This window comes from Trematomus bernacchii, unplaced genomic scaffold, assembly GCF_902827165.1.
Source record: "Trematomus bernacchii unplaced genomic scaffold, fTreBer1.1, whole genome shotgun sequence".
In the NCBI taxonomy this organism is placed as follows: domain Eukaryota; kingdom Metazoa; phylum Chordata; class Actinopteri; order Perciformes; family Nototheniidae; genus Trematomus; species Trematomus bernacchii.
Genome location: NW_022987547.1, coordinates 5,695,066 through 5,712,842, shown reverse-complemented (window position 1 = coordinate 5,712,842; position 17,777 = coordinate 5,695,066). Strand labels below are relative to the sequence as shown.

The 17,777-nt window shown below is 39.1% G+C and overlaps 1 protein-coding gene across 1 annotated transcript; it reads right to left on the bottom strand.

Moving 5' to 3' along the window:
* Positions 1-488: 488 nt before the first annotated feature.
* On the bottom strand, positions 489-17,394 carry tbx5a (T-box transcription factor 5a). Its single transcript, XM_034123400.1, has 9 exons — positions 17,058-17,394; positions 16,159-16,331; positions 15,373-15,467; positions 13,924-14,043; positions 12,876-13,023; positions 7,091-7,243; positions 4,160-4,251; positions 2,536-2,768; positions 489-1,972 (listed from the first exon to the last, which is right to left on the bottom strand). Exons 2-9 carry the CDS (start codon positions 16,300-16,302, stop codon positions 1,380-1,382), a joined length of 1,578 nt encoding a protein of 525 aa, XP_033979291.1. The 5' UTR covers positions 16,303-16,331; positions 17,058-17,394; the 3' UTR covers positions 489-1,379.
* Positions 17,395-17,777: the final 383 nt, after the last annotated feature.

The window sequence follows — 17,777 nt, the reverse complement described above, 5'->3', positions numbered from 1 at the left end:
AATTGCTAATCTTTATGTAGCGGTGATCAAATAATTACAACAATTAAAGCTGCATTAATGATTTGTTGGCCACTTGAGGGCAGAAGAACACCACAACAAGGTGACAAACCCAAAGCTTTGACACATTATCACCTTATAAAGTCTACTGCGAAAGCAACCAATTGCCTTGTTTCACATCCAGAAGACGCAGAGAAACACCTTTTAATCTAGTGTTTCTGGACATATGATGAGTCTAAAGTCACATTTTCTTCCATTTTGGAGGAACAAGACAATATCTGTTGCAACATTTTTTTGTACTTGTTGAAATGTACACATCCAAAAGTAATATGTACGTATCAATCTGAAATCAACCAAAAACTATTTTTTTAAATGGGCGTTATTGTATTAGTAATATACCTGGAGGTTAATAGGAGAGTTGCTGTAGGCAGGTCACGTTACAATGTGAAAAGAACAGATAGCTAATTTAGTTGCGGATATGATGACAAAAACTGGAAAACTAAGGTCCAGGTTAAAAATCCAGATCTATTCTTTAATGTGACATTGGTGTGCTTCATCTTGTATAGCTCATTAGTGCTTGGTTATAAACTTGCTTGTGGCCAGTTGAAACATTAAGAAAGGGTGTCTGCACAAAATGTCTGAGCATGAATAAACTATTTAATGGAAGTGCTGTCCTACTTGTGATTTTTATGGTCATGTGTCTCATAACGGCATTCACGCCAAATTCTTGATGTTCATGTAAATGTACCCAGCAACAGGACATATTTAAGAGCAAGCAAACCCAACAAAGAGCCACAACAAAAACTCCCATCTGCTTATTCCTTTTTAAACTACAAAGTAAGTTGTTAAATACAAAAACTTAAAAGAAAATGAGAACTCTGGATAATGTGGCAGTAGACAAATATCCTTTTTTTTCTTCTTTCTATTTTTTTACACAGTTTTGGAACATGAATACAAAACAAGAGTCTTGTACATCCAAGAAACAACACAGCTAATGAACACCGTGAAACGGGGACCTCTGGCTTTGCATCTGAAGCAGTTTTATTCTTCTGATCAGTGTTTGATTCCCACGGTGTTCACTTTCTCTGCACTTGAGCAGTTATGTTCTGGTCCAGCTCTTCTTTGTTCATGTTCATGATATTTGTCCATAAGTGCAGATTCTGTCACAACAACATAAGTGATAAGATGCTTGCTTTCCTACTTCAACACCATCTCACCAATATCCATTGTCGTCAGTGAACCAACACTGATCTAATTAAGATGATCAGCAACAAATCCTCTAAAAATATAAATATACCTTCATCTAAACCGTGCCTTATTTTGGTCCTTCTTAGTTTTTTTTCCTTTGTAATATTGATATCTAAGTGTGTATAAAAGCTCTTTTAGCTGTTCTCATTCCACTCTGGCATGATGCTGACACTGTGCACAGTGTGGTACTGGTGTGGCGATAGTGTACGTGGTATGCCGTGTGTGTAGAGGTACTCGTTTCCCTGTAGGCCCGCCGCTGGAGACTGGATCCCAGCCCCAGGACTGCACTGGCGGCCCAGAGTCTGGTGGGTCATGGAGCTCTGGTACATGGCAGGGTGGTGGCCATCGCCCAGCTGCGGAGAGGCGTGGCCCCCTACCCCGCCAAGTCTGGACACCAGAGACCCTGAGGTGAAGTGGGCGGAGAAGTGCTGGTAGGGCAGCCGGTCCATTGGCTGCATGGTGGTGACAGAGCAGCTCCCATAGGGTGAAACGCTGGCCCACGTGTTGCAGCTGATGTCCTCCAAACTAGGAACTGGCTCAGCCCCCTGTGAGGCGCTGGCGTACATACAGGCCTGCCGCTGGCTAGACTCGCTGCGGTAGGGCCCGCCCGCCAGGCCGAGGCCCTGGGGGTAGCCAACGGGACGGTAGTAATGGTCCTCCTCACTGGACGAGCTCTCCGGATAGGCCTTCTTATAGCTGTGCTCACCTGAGTGGCAGTCATCCTCCACTGCAGGAAGAATTACAGAGTTAAGGACACTGTTACTCAAGAGTTATCATTACGTTTACAAATCTGAGGTCAATCCATGTCAAACACATTTCTGGAATTATGCAAACTCAATCTCAAATTCCCATTAACTAACACCAAGAAAATGATCACTTTCCCCTAATCCACATGAAATGCTCATTATGCAAATAAACAATTTCAAATAAACATTTACTTGTATATTAACATACAAAGTTTGAGATCAGGCATGTTTATTCTAAATAAATAAATACACATTTTGTTTAACTTTGTAGAAAAACTGTGGGAAAGTGGCCATAATCATAATACATGACAAAATATCTATATATAGATGCAAAATATCTATATATAGATGCTCTTACTTTCTCACTGATGATATGGGTTGAATTTACAGAACTATTTTTCTTTTACGCATCAGAGTTTTTACCCAATAAAAAAAAAAGGGTGCAGCTTGCAAGGGGCAAAGACTGCTGCAATAGTTCTTGTTAAGATCAATTAACACAGATACTGACTGCAGTAAAGACTAGATGTGTTTTGCTGTCTCCTACCTTTCCTCTTGATGCAGTGGTACTCCGGGCCGTGCTCATGAGGCAGAGGGTAGGAGCCTGACTGAGGCAGCAGGTCCTGCGAGGTGCTCGTCACCCCGCTCTCACACTGGGAGTACTGGGAGCTCAGGGTGCTCGGGGTGGCCAGGCCCTGGACATCCGCGCTGAACGGGCTCTGGCTGGAGCCCACCCTCTGACGCACTGCACTGCGAGGCACTACTGGATACTCCTTGGTACTAAGTGCAAAAAAACACACATACCAATACAATTGTTAGTTGGGTGGAACCCCGAAAGCATTGCAAAAGTGTATTTAAAACAAATAAACAATATGAATTAGATTTATTGTAATATCTTCTCTCAAAGCCAATAAACAACATTCACCATCTGTGAATCACACTAATTTACACACACAGAGGGCTCCTCCAGGGAAACCCTTCCCAGTCAAATCTCCAGCATGTATTCACTCCTATTAATCCACAGGATCCATCAATAGATCATTTTGCGACATTGGCTCTTTGATTTCAGGAATCTTCTCAGTTGAAACAGTGACCAGGTTTTGCAATAAGCTCTCCCTTCAACATTGTAACTCAGAGCAGACGTGCATGGTTTACTGTACTCAGCAGGATTGGACACTGGCAGTTTTGATTGATGGTGTGGTTTGGACTCTCACCCATGCTCTGCACATTTGCAAGTTTTGATAGGTGAAATGCATTTCACTCAAAATGTTGTAGTAAATTATGACACGCACCTACTTCCAGTTACTTAATATTTGTTTGATATTTTCAAGTGTGACATTTCTTAAAAAGCACAGGATTCTGTCCAGGTATTTTCTCTAAAGCAAGAACAATGACATTAATCTGAAACGCTTAATTAAAAAAGGACTCTATTCTGTTGCTCTGGTCTCTGATTTCAAGTTATACATTTAAATACAGAAAAGTATATCAGCTGCCCAAAGAAAGGGGGTGTTTGGTGCGTGGACCGTGATGTTCAAAAGCAGATATTCTCCTTTGAAAATGTGTTTTGCATGCATGCTCCATCCCTCATCTGGACTGAATAATAGAGAGAGAGAGAGCTATGTGGTCGAGTATTGCCTTGGCTGCTGGACTACCAGTCACACACACACACGCACACGCACACGCACACGCACACACACACACACACACACACACACACACACACACACACACACGCACGCACGCACACACACACACACACACACACACACACACACACACACACACACACACACACACACACACACACACACACACAATCCTGGTAGAAAGAGCTGTGTGGAGATGTTGCATTTGTGTGTCAGAGGTTCTGCCAGGTCAGCCATAAAAATCTTGAGCATGAAAACTGGCCGAGGGTCAAGAACTACACTTACATCACTGACAATAACACTCACTGAAAATAACACCCATAACTAGCTTGCATTTGGGTGATTGAAGGATAACTTTAAAGTGGGGCTTGTAAAGTGACAGCGTGACGAGGATGTCAGTGATCCCAGCAATATCTATCTTCTCATTTGACATCATTACGTTTGGCTCAATGTTTTCATGAGCCCAGAATAAAATAATAGATAATCAATAATCAATAAAAGAAATACAACTTTTTCAATAGCTACCTTTGCATCCTGGACATCCGGTGCAGCTCCATGTCATCACTTCCACGAAAGCCTTTTGCAAACGGGTTGTTCTCTATCTTCAGCTGGGTTATCTAAAACAGCAAAAAAAACATTTAATTAGTAACATATTATTCAATGGAAGCAATGTGTGTTCTTGTGGTGTAACTTCAATTATGAAGTATTTAAAAACATTATATGGGCCCAAATTAAAACCAACACACACATTCTTGAAAATGTTTTAACCTATAAATATGTGGGTTTTTTTAAATTGGAGAAAATTGCAACATTTCTTCATTAGCTTGAGGCTGATGATGACAGTATTACAACATGTTTCTGTGGAGCCGAGTTTTGAACTGTTTTTGGATGCATCCATAACTGCTCATAAGTTAACCAAGAAAAATAAAATAATAGATCACATTTAAAGAAACCTAAGATGCTTTTAGGGATATCCCTCTTGTGAGCATTGGTTTCTGGCAGGTAACTAGTTTGCAGCTCTTGTGTGCTTCCAGCTTTCTGACAAGACTGGAGGTTTGTCTGCACACAGGCTGACACTCTCACCAAACCTTGTAAAATCTCTCGTGTGACACTCTGCTAGCTTCTTGTTATTGCATGCAGCCTGGCAGAGCATTTATATATTGTTTCATCTTTTTAAAGATGGAGATCTAAAAAAAAAGTTTAGAGTGCTTTTGCATTTTTTCCCCTCTGTGGGTATTCCAATAAGAAATACAAGACAAATAATTACTCATTTCAAAGTTATACAGAGTTCAGCTTACTGAAGAGAAAACAAATGGATTTTGCGAAAACACACTCTGGTTCTGGAAATAATCAAAGACCAAAAAAATATGAATTCTTTAAAAAATATTTTGGTAGTCACTAAAGACAATCGGGTGAAATTCAAACTTCAAAGAGTGCACAGTTTTACAAGACTGTCCAAAATAGGCTCATTAAAATAATGGAGGCCTATACAAACATATTTCCAGATGCTTTTGGCTTTTTAAGCATATAGAATTTCTTTACTTAAAATAAAAATGTATTGAATTTAAAGTAAATATAAGCTATGGAGTTATTAGCTACACATTTTTCTCTTTTTATTCTTAAGGAAAAAATATTTCAGAAAACCCATTTGGGACCTTTTTTTTTTTTAACAGCAGTGACAGGAAATACTTGAAACCAGACACTTTGAGGATTTTCATTAGCTGAGAATCTAACAGGTGAATTGGACACATGCCTGCAGCACATATTGCTCCGGCAGATGTTAGACTGTTTGATTAAAGTGCTTGCAAATCAGAAATTCTTGTTTTCCTGCAGGTCTGGAAAGCCCCAATAATTAGCCCGGGGTTACGATCTCAGCCCCCAATAACATGTTTGAAAATAATGAATGGCTTCTACAGCATGTCGGTCATTTGTGCTTCCTGTTCCCAGAAGCGCGGAGACCTGCGATTGGCTGCGGGGACATTACGAGCTTTCGCCCCTCTCTCCCATATTCCCCAAACTAGAACATATAGGCCTATATGGTAAATGATGTTAAACAGACGCTGTTTACACACATCTGTATTCCCAAGATGTTTCCACGCAGAAATCTAGCAGAGTAAATATTGAGTTTTATTTCTGCTTTTCCCCCCTCAAGTCATAAATAAAGTGACGAACAACAGTTGTCTGCCCTCAAAAATGTATTTAGTTATTACTACATTTTGATTTGCTTAAAAAAAGAATACAAACACAACGATATATGTTCAGCTTTTACACACCCATGCAAACGATGATAGCGTCACATTAATATATTTATTATAAATGTTAATGATATAATTCATGCTATTAGCTATTAACGTATTTAATTAATGTTACTGGAATGTAAACTGGCCAAAACTTCAACGGAAAAAATAAAGAAAACATATTTGAAACTATTCTAAATTATATGTCATAATTTATATTATATAAATTATATATAATTAATCATTCAATACAAATGTATTTTTACGAAAACTTTTACTCATGCCTTAGAATTCCCACATCAGCACTGTCTGTTGTGTTTTAGCATATATTTTTCATCCGTTTAAAATCAACATTTGTGTTTATTTAGAATAAACTTTCTTTTGTAAACGTTATGCATTTGCCACAAACGCGCAAAGGGTGATTTTGAAATAGAATACATAGATAATAACTAAAGATCATTTAGTAATTTGGTTATTAAGTTTATGAACGCGATTTATTATCCTGACTAAAAACAACCAATTCACATTTTAATGTTCAGAAAAAGTTTTGCAAACAAGCATGGTTTCATTATACATTATTATTTATTTGGATTACCTTAAAAATACTTTAACTTAGTTTTAATAATCATTATAATAATGATTGGTTGTTGCAGTTCCTCTTGTTATTGGGTTTTATAAGGTCGCCTACTGGGGTTTATCCGGTTTATCTGCGGCTTGTCTCGCTCTACAAAGCGCTGCAGGCCTGGAACCTGGAACAAGTCTCTTGAGGTCAGACGTCGTCTAGTCGGGTATCTGAACTTCTCTCTCGTCTGTCAGTGACTCTATGTGATATCAGAGGTTTTCAGCTGACAGTGAAAAGGCTTTACTTTAACGTCTGAACAGCGCCTTTCATTTTCTCTCCGGCTATCAGCAGATCCAGTTTACCGACAGATTCAACTCAAAACAAGCAGGATTCAATTACTTGCATGTGTGAAATGTTATTTTTTTAATTTTGTAATTTATATATTTTTTCTTTAAAGAATTAAGACATTTGGCACAATTTTGAACGCGCAATATCTCGTTAACTTGTATTTCTGCAACGTTGTTTACCATGTTTAAAACATTGTTAAAATTAAATCGCGTTATAAAATACAGCTCGATTTTAAAGTTGCTATTTACATTGTCAAAGACTTCAATACAAACGTAAAAGAGAATATAAATGAGCACGTGCAGGACTCACCTTATGGTTCTGGTAGGACGTCACCGCGATGAAGGCTGTCTCCGGGAAGACGTGAGTGCAGAAGGCCGTGTTTTTGGAGCCAAAGCCGTTATTTTCATCCGCCTTCACTATGTGGATTCTCGGCTGATACTTATGCATCGAATTTAGTATGATCTAAGAAAAAGAAAAAAGTACAGCCAAGCGTTAGATAAGCCTACTACATTTCATGATAGCAAAATGTCAGAAGATAGTCCAACATTGGATTTGGAGCTGCTTGAGGGGTAACGTTTTGGAGGAGTTTGTCATCCAATAAAACCTTAAACTTGCCCCCAACTCCCTTTTTTGGCATGTATCAAAACCTCAATTGTGTTGCTTTGATGTTAGCTGTTATTATTGCTCATGTGTTGCTATGTTTTCTACATTTGCTAATACAAAGCCGAGGCCAAGAATGCTCTCCATTTTGCAATACATTTCAGTTTCTGCAATTAATTATTATAACACATCCAATATGAAAGATGAAGGATATTGGATTAGTATATTGACAAATGCCCAATTTGAACAGTTTTATTGGCATCATTTTTGCCTGAATTTATACATCTGGGGGGGGGGGGGGGAGAAAGAAGGTTTGGCAGCAACTTCTGTTAAAACAACATACTTCATTAATCTCACAGATTTCTAACAGATCAGATTAAGATTAGGGTTTTTAATCAAACCTGCATACATGTACTTTTTGTCTTTCTTTTGTTTTAAAAGGTCAGACAAAACATTTTGTAGTGCTCTACAAAATGTAAATAACGTTTTATTGCTTTCATAAATATTTCAAATAAAATGTGGCCCCATGCAATCTTATTTTCTTTAGATGGCTTCTGTAACCCTTTCTTCTGACCCTCTTTCTACCAGCCACCCACACAAAAATGTAACTCCAAACTCAGTATGTTTATAGTTATTCTAAACATATTACAACTATTACATTTTGGGAGAAAAGGAGCATTCTCAAGAGAGTGATAGGACGACATAAGCATGTCCTCTCTCTTGATCTGACCAACCTAGTTCATGCTAAGTGATGACTGCCATGGCTAGCTTGGCGACATTAAGACGCAGCACAGCTGAACTTGAGCCTTGAACCTCTCTTTTGAGGCCCTCTCATCCGTGGATCTTAAGTTTAATTGTTTTGACGGACCAGGGAGTCACGGTCATGGACCTTAGGGAAAAGTAATGTATTTTATTATCATCATCAGATCTACTTACATTTACAAATTGAAAAAAGGGGCTTTTTTTTCTCCCCCTCCTCTTAACTCCTCTTATTTTCTTTACACCCATCTACCCCCTCCTTTCTGTCCCATAGGCAGTCCTCTTATCTGTTATCTGAAAGGTTGTTTTTGTACCTGCCTTTCACTGCCAGCATGAGAGAAGACAAGGGATTGCCCTGACCTCCAGTACCTGTGGGGGCATCCCATAGTATTAAACAGATACAACCCGAGTCCTTTCTCAGAGCCAAGTGAACTGTAGAGGCTTACATAGACAAACAACAGTCATGCATTATCAATGTCCAGCTGAACTTGATCTCATTTCATGGTGCAATAGTTTGTTGCAAAGGACAGAGAAAAGGCTTCAACTGCCTGCCATTCACCTTTAGGATGCAAGATGATTTAATGGAAGTTAGTGACCCTATCAGCTGAGCGTTTCACTTTGGTTACATAAGAAGAGTGGATGACTTGCAGGTGGAAACTCAGCTTTTGCAAGATTTACCATCAATATAACTATTTGCAGTAAAGGGGGTTTAGGGCTGCCTACTTTGAGCAGAAGTGAGAATAGTTTAACCAAAACCAAGTCTGTGGTAGCTCTGTTTTGATTTCCTAATTTAAGTGGGGGATAATATTGGTTCCTGTGTTGTGAAGACATGTCATAATGCAAAATATCCTCATGTCCAAGCTATAAAGCAGCACTACCACTCAGTTTGGATTTGTGAAAGAAGCTTTAACGCTTACTTTAAGAGCTTTTCCAAACCATTTGAACACGGTGCAAAGAAAATGTAGGTTAAACAAAATATTTTCCCATGCATGCATTCATTAAGGGCTTACATGAGGTCTGCAGAGATGCATCATGGGTCGGACAAGCCACAACAACAATCCCATCTTTGCAAACATGTCATTCGCCACACTACACAGATTTGGGAGCTACAAAATGTCTGCCACTGAGACACATTAGAAGTTGCATGGAAATATCTAAATACACACTTTTAACCATGGAACATAGCATGGTCCACTGACTGTGGGTTCCCAAAGTCCAGTATGTGTGTTAGTAAGGGGGGGTTGGGGGGGGACCACCCACTGGGGCCCCATCGCACGCCTCGTCTCCCCGGCCAGCCGCTGCCCTGCCTTGGTCCCTGTACCCCCACCCCCCCCCCCAGCCTCTGGATGATAGTATTTAATGATAGTGAGGGATCACTTTGGGTCTCGAGCCGTGGCCCTTTGCTTTCAAGTCCCACCACATCAGAGAGTTTCCCCGAGCCTCGGGATCAGCAGGCTTTGTACACCATCATTTATTGCTCATCGCACACTGCCATTCAAATATAAACAGTGCAATCCTCACACTCCACCCTCCTGGCCAAAACATGTGTGGGAAGACAGGGAGACGAGTGCAGGAGCAAATTGAGGGGGGAGATGAATAACACTGAGAAATATTCCAGGAGTTGAGAGAGAGATCAAAGAAAAAAACTGCAGCTTGGAATGAGGCCGGAGACAAAAACAAATTATTTTTAGGAATTCACTTAAAGGAGAAAAAGTAGCACTGTAGTGCGGTGGTTTAAGAAATGTCCTAAGATACTACAATGTAAATATAACTAATAACAAGCAAAAGTGCTGCATTTAAAGTTTGACTTGAGTGACAGTACAGAAGTATCAACAGCAAATGAGGTTACGTATATTACAAATAAAAGTACTGCTTATGTAGAATGGCTCATTTCAGCTTTTGATTGTATAAAATGTATAACTAAAGTAAATTCCTTATTCAGTAAGCAGCGCCTTAATGTTGCAGATGGAAGCTCATTTACTGTAAACAACTTTATAATGCTTAACTACACTGGAGCTGTATGAATAATTAATGTCTTGATGAAATATCATGTTGTAAAAGTATAAAATGGCTTAATATGTTAAGTAGAAAAAGCTCAGTTACTTTCCATACACCAGTGTCTCATTAAAATGTCTGATATAATGTGAACAAATATATTAAAACATATTAACAGTGTACCCAGCCATTCTTTTAAAAGCTGCACAATGACACACTAGCATCTCTCCTTCAGCACAATCCTGGTCTTAAGAGAAAGCGTTTCAGGCTCATTTTAAAGGGGTCCATTCTACATCAGCGATATCTTCTGGTCTCATGTCTCACTGCTAGTAATTATAAATCATCCACAAGTTATTTCAACCAGCTGGACCAACAAGCCGATGGGATACATTTCTGGCCAGCCACCAGAGTTTCATTTATGAATCCCAGGGTGCTGTCTCCCAGCACGAAAGAGGGTGAGCCAGGAATCACTGCAACCAATCAAAAATGCACTTTAACCCAAAATGTACAACACTGCTCACATTCCTACCGAGCTCCAGTTTAATTTCACCAGCTGGGCTTTGGCAAGGCAGAAACCACTATACTGGTGGTGCCATGTGGATAGATAGTGGTTTGTGTGTATAGAAATACTTATGCAGTCTTATTTTAGACTTCCATCTCACTGAGTACCTCAATCTGCGTTCAGGAGTGATGGATGGAATAAATTAAACATCACTAAATAGGACTAAATGTTTTAATGTAGCCTCTTAATGACATATTTATGGTAAGCAACAAAAAAGCACCTTTTCCCCTTTCGCTGACTCAAGCTTTGAACCGTATTCAGTTAAACACCTCTGATTGACATTAAGACTTTCAATAACTTCTAAACTTTAATTCAATTTCTTGTGTTTTTCCATATACTTTTTACCTACCTACTTAATACCAGAGAAGCTATTGATGTAACCTATGCCAGCCTCATTATTGTTTTTCCTTTGGGTCTATTAGTCAGAGAGCTAATTGTGGTACTTTTCCATTCCTACAACAAGACATCTCATTTGGCCTCAGTTAGGATTTTATGAAAACCTGACGCCAACATGTTTATGAAGTAAGTGATGTTTTTGTTTTTGGTAAGACAAGAATCACAGAAGCCTGAGGCCAGATAGTGAGCGTAGAATAATGAGGAGTTAAAGTTAGGAAATGGGTACCATACAGTCCCTACAGTGCGGAGCCGGTGGGTGGGGGTGCAATTGCTCCTTTCCTTTTTCTTAAAAAATAGGCCCAGCTGCTCCCCTCTACTTATGTAAGCTCACTAAGTTCCAGGAGGTCTACAACTTAAATGCATCTATGGGGGTGCTATAATAAACCCTGGCAACGAAAAGTAGAGGACACTGGAGCCAAATATGTTCTAATTTACCACCAACAATAGTAAAGAGTTTAAATTAAAAAGATGTTCTGTGTTGGGAATTACACATTGCAGTTTTCTCAGAAAATCACAGACTATATTCAATAAATTCACTATAAGGGCCAGTGAAATGCATAGTGAGTTATTTAAATATTTGTTATATTTAAATGTATGATTCACATTGACATGTGTTCATGCATTTTTTTTAAGTCTGTGGGTTAAAGTAACTTCTTGTTTTCCCAATAGAAAAACACATTTTATTATTCTTTAAACTAAGGTTATTTCATTTTAAAATGTTCTTGCAGCTTAATCAATATTGTCTTTTTTTATACATTTTCTTTGGGTTTAATGGTGTTTTCAGTCCAAAAAAAATTAGCAAAAATAAATAGTTTATTTATTACTGTCACTCAACAGTTTTTCGGATAAAAAAAACCCCGAAATCTTTAGCCTTACAAAAGGTTTATATTTGTTAATCTTTTTTAAAGTTAAGTAAACACTAAAAACTATCCAAAACCATAATAAATTGTAAACTTTGGTCCACCGGCATGGTTTCATCATGATTTACAAATACAGAGCATTTTAGAATAAAGGTTTGGCAGTTAACATTTGAGAGAGCAAGCAATGAAAAGGAGAAAGTAAAAAGTAAACCCAAACTTCACAGCTTCAGTGAGTTTATAGGAGGCTGCTGCTGTCTGGAGAAGTGGAGGTGTGACTGACATCTCGGTCTGTTAAAATGTTAATGTAAATTTAACAGACAACATTCAGCCTTTATGGTGCCTAATCATGCAAATCACTATTTTTACAAGCAGGTTGGAGGGGGGGGGGGGGAAGTTGTACTTTTTTTCAACTTTGTTTTGCAAATCATGATCTTTAAAATCGTAATATATGCGTATTTGGCAGGCAAAGAAACCTAACAAAAGAAAATGCAAGCATAACACCTAACAACTAAACTAAAAACTAAGTTTAAAAAATGTAAAACACATTAATACAAACAATAATTAGAATAACTATAACATCAATTAAAAAGTTGTAATTATTATGAAATAGTCTCAAATTGCGCTCCATAAAATATTTTTTCAGATTAAGCTCTGTGAGTCTTTTTTTTGCCATATTTGGGGGATTTTTAAAAGTTTTAAAATGAAAGGTGAACAGCCATCCTTCAAATCTCAGCTGTGGAAAGCAGCACTTTTGTTGTAAAAATGAATACAAAATGTACAACTTCCAGTACAAACCCTCCTTGATGCTCAAGTGCCACTTTACGCACCAAGTGGAACATAAATATAATGGACGGAAAAACGGCACCATTAGCATTCAGAGACATGTGGTTAAATAATATATATGATAGGCCTAGGCACCTACGTGTCCGAACGGGTCCAGGTGGTTGTTGGTCAGCTTCAGCTTCTGGAAGGACACGAGCTGCCTCATCCAGTGCGCGCCCGTGGCGGGAGAGTCCGGGTGGACGTAGAGCCTGCCGGGCATCGCGGGCTCTGCCTTCCCGGTCACAGACCTGAACCACAGCCACACACACACCGTTACACATCAAGCTGACAACCATATGCCATCTATCAGCGATGCGTTAAGTTTAACCCCATGATTTCACTGTCCAAATGTTAACAATTATGCAAAATGACATCTGAATTGAATGCATTTCAAAGCAAATATTACATAAAACGATTTAAAAAAGGACACATCAGTAGGACAATGCTGCTAACCCATAAGGGATAAGGACATTTACGCACATCCAAGATATTTACGCACTTGCTTTAAGCGTCAGGTTGTTTACCTCAACACTTTTCATTAAGGCTCCTTCAACTTAAATAGATCAACGTATAATTATATGATGTCCAAATACTTGGGGAAGTTGGTTTTGTATGGTCAGAGGTCAGATTAGAGCTGGTAGACATTGTTTTCCAACATCATTAGATCAAGAGGAGAATTAGTTCCAGGACATGCGTTGAACAGGTCATTATCGGCAGTATTGGCATGTGGTTATCCTCTTTAAGTATCCCCTCATTAAGAGGCACTGACCCAAACAAGGCATTCCTGACCAAGGTTAGAGAGATCGACATGACACTAAACAAATAGCATGTTTATGCTCCACAGTGAAATACAGCCTTGTTGCAGTGCATGGGCTGGTAGGAAAAGTCATCAACGTCATTAAAAAGTACCTCGAGAAACTTTTTCTCCCTGCAGAAAAGTTTCTTGGCAGGTATTAGAAAACACACAGTTCATAATTCTCAGGGAATTAATATGTTCACTTCCGATTCTCATCCATCAGGAAAACAATATAAAAGTTGCTGTTGGAATGAACTCCCCAAAACAACAACCCCCATTATTGTGAAATGCCGTGCACGACTCATATAAGAAACGTTTGTTATTGTAATATTTCGTGTTATGCTTTACATACCATTTATTGTCGGCGAATTTGTATCGATGGTCGTCCGCAGGAACAACATCCATCAGGAGTATATATTTAGTTTTGGGGTTTAATCCCGCGACCTTCACTTTGAAGCTGGGGAACATTCGCCTGTAAAGGAAAAAAAAAATGTTTGTGTCGCTATGGTATTTATGTCAAAGCAGGAAATGAAAGAAACATGCAGGCAATTTTTTTTCCCTCTTCAGTAGTCATTAAAAGAATGTTTGGCGGGCAGAAGTCTACATTGCAAACTGTGAACGAAAGCAAATTGTGTTTATTTTTTCAGAATAAAGCATATGAAGTGTGTTTCATTATTCCAAAGTGCAAACTAAATTAAAATGTACAACCAGCCCATGCAGGAAGGTTTAAAATGTCAAATAAATGCCTTGATTTGGTTTGGGAAAGGTCACCATTTTTTTTCAAAGCAGGGCATTGGTTCAGAGAAAAAACTGCGCGTTATAAAACGTTTTTCCCTGTGGGCCAGATTTTCTTTCTTTTGCAAAATCCATTTAGTAAATCATTCGGATATTTGGTAGCTGTCATATTAAAAAAACACATAATGTGAGTTAGGCTGAGCAGTCTCACGAGCCGAAGGGAAGGGCTGCGGGCGAATGAGAAGCTGCTGTGCAATATCACTTCACGCCAAAAACAGGAGAGAAATGACTGACGGGAATATAATGGAGACTTTGTGCAGCTGTGTGAAAACAAATGCGTTCTGGAGAGCACAATGAAATGTAGCCATGTTAAACTATACATATTCATCATTTATAATAGGCATACCCTACATGAGAGCCAGCGGCCACTTTGACACTCATGCATAAATGCATAAATGCAGGATCACACTCCGCAGATGAGCGATATTTTGACTGGATGTTAGTCTGAGGGCAACTGTGGAGCTGACAGCGGGACACATGTTGTCCCTGTACAACATGTTGCAGCAACAGTGTTGTCACGCATAGTGTCTGCGTACAATTACACACACAACAATTGTCATTGGATAAGACAAGACCCATGCTGATAACATATGTTAATTCCACTAAATAAATAAAATGTCTCAGCAAAACAAACGCAGACTAAGCATTCTACACCAGAGGACAGTTTTGTCTTTCTGCTCTCCAGACTGATTGGTCGATGGTATTGTATTTCCCCAATAGGGCCACCCAGACTAAAATGTAGGCTATGCGCTGATGTTATAGAGAGCTAAAGCATCCACCAGATGCTCTTTGTTTTCTCTTTGGTTCCTCGTGAATATTTTCAAATCCCCATGCAGAAAAATCCAGACGGGCCTACATTTTAATCCTAGGCCTATATAGAGTTAATATAAAATACAAATACAGTAAGCCTTATAAACAAATAGACATCCAGTCAATATTTCCTTTTGTTTTGAAAAGTGGCTTCCTGTCAAAATAATGATACATATTTGTCATATTGTCCCCTTACCTTCCGGCTTTGGTGATGATCATCTCCGTCCCCACTTCGTCAAACTTCACCCAGAGTTCCCTCTCGTGCAGGTAGACTTTTATTCCTTCCATTCCCTTAAAAAATAAAGCATATTGTTGGCAATTGCCAAAAGTGCGCACAGGATTACTGTTATAAAACTAGTTCAATGTTTACGCAGAGGTGCCAAACATGGGTTTGAGGCCTTCAGAGTTGGTCAAATAGCCTGTTGTTAAAATCACATTTGATAGCTGATCATATGTTAGATTCAAGTCAAAACCTACATAATCAAGACACATAAAGAAGAAAACTGCATTTAAGCTCAAACATTGAACAATTGGGTAAGTTAAGATGTGTTATCTTACCAGATAGCCTTTAGCATTCACATTAAACGTATACAGTATAATAATGCCAGCAATAATGTCTGACAATTAACATATTGTACATCATTTATGAACCGTCTCATGAACACTCATACGATTTAATAATAATTAAAAAACAAGCCAAAGTTGCTATGAAACTTTTCTGATATTTCACTTCTCAAATGCATTTTCTAGAAATAATTAGCCGAGCAGGGCATTGAGTCCACTTCGGTAATAAACACTAAATATGATATACTAACTTGATTAATTGACTTACTCCATTCCATTAGTAGACATTTTAAGTAACTATTAGTCTGTATTTTTGCTCCCAAAACGACAATATGGTTGGCTACTTGTTCACACAATTAGGTTTCAACCTTTATTTGTAATCAGTGACAGTGAGGCCTGCAGACTGAGTGACACTGACCTGCTGAATGTAAGTTGTCTGTGATGACGGGGATTTGCTTGAGGTCCCGTTCGGTTTCTCGGATTTATTTTCAGTCCGTAATTCTCTCGAATCCGAGCCACCCGGAGAGCTTTGAATGGGAAAAGTCTCCTCTTGGTCCGCCATGACCGGAGCTCCGAAAACTACTGTCCCAGCTGTAAGACCCAAGCAGAGGTGTCAGTGTGAGAGTGGACCTATTAACCTTGTTAGAGTGATTTAAATAAGTTAATGCATACAGACACACACATATAAGCTTTATTTTGTCTCATATGGAAACACAAAGTTATTCTTATTCTTGGAAGTTATGTTTGCTATACATGCTACAGCATTTGAAATCTAAAACGACTTACAGTAAGAAAAGGTAACATTCAAAACATAACGTTAAACAATTTGTTCTTAAACTGAACGTTTTTCTAGTTAAAGCAAAGTAATTCATGATATTAAAAAACTATATTAAATAAGCTGTAGCTTTAGTGACTTATGACAATATCATAAATAGGCCATTTGAATTGGAAATTAACATGGCAATATATTATTTGAGAAAAAAACAATAGTATTCCTTACACTAAAAGTGTTATTGCTCATTTATTTCACTTTTTTTTTTAGGAGATTAAGTTTGCACATTGACGTAGCCCCCCGCCCCTCTCTTTAAGGAACCCTTATTTCCTATTCATGTTCCCCAGACAAAGACATCAGCGTTATTGTTACATCGAGACATGGTGATGTCCAGAACAAGATGAAACCTGCTAAAAAAGCAATCCTCTAACCCACACGGTGTAATCTCTGCAGAGGGCAGCGATTACTCCAACATAGAGTAGCCTGTACTACGACGAATTACACCAGCAATGAATACACGTAGCCGAACAGGAGCGGGATTTTACCTAAAAACAAAAACACGTCGTTGGCTAGTTGGACACGGCGGTGGCCAAACAGAGAAACACCGTGTTCGTTTTTAAAATGTTCAATGCCCCGTCCCAAATCAGATAATCCAGCCGTTTTGCTCGATTAAGCTACACGGAATCTCCATGAATCCTTCTTTTTACCCCTCTCACTGTAAATCCAACAAGCGGAGCCGTGACCGTGGAGATGTTCGCTGACAGCTACAAGGCGCTGCTCGGTGCCTAATCTTGCATTTTACAGCTGAAGACCGTTTTGTGAGTCGAGTCCGGTGATAGCACCTATAGCAATAAACTGTATCCGAGTCCCAGAGGAGCAGGTCCGTCTCCTCCTTCTCCCCTCCTCTCTCTCTCAGTCTCTGCCTGGTCAATTCAACGTTTCGTTCTCTCTCTTGCGCGCGCTCCCTCTCCAACCCGCCACTGCGCATCAATGACCAACCGTGCGAAGCGGAAGCAGAGTCCGCGACGTAGATCAGGGGGAGGTTGGGAGGGGGGTTGATGGAGCGGTCTGTGCAGGAAAAGCATTGGTTTATACACCAACTAATAATTCCTTCCAGACCATCACCCCAGTTTCTCTCCTGAAGCTTTCCATAATCCCTGTCTGTTGGTAGGATTCCATTTGATATTTGCTCCTTCGTGCGCCATTACGCACAACCTCTTCTTCTTTAGTCATAACCTCAGGGCAGATATCAATTTATTATGCAT

Coding starts and splice junctions, on each gene's coding strand:
- tbx5a (XM_034123400.1), bottom strand. CDS start 16,302: ATGGCGGACCAAGAGGAGACTTTTCCCATTCAAAGCTCTCCGGGTGGC. Junction 15,468..16,158: donor AGACAACTTACATTCAGCAG/GTCAGTGTCACT, acceptor TTATTTTTTAAG/GGAATGGAAGGAATAAAAGT. Junction 14,044..15,372: donor ATCATCACCAAAGCCGGAAG/GTAAGGGGACAA, acceptor TTTCCTTTACAG/GCGAATGTTCCCCAGCTTCA.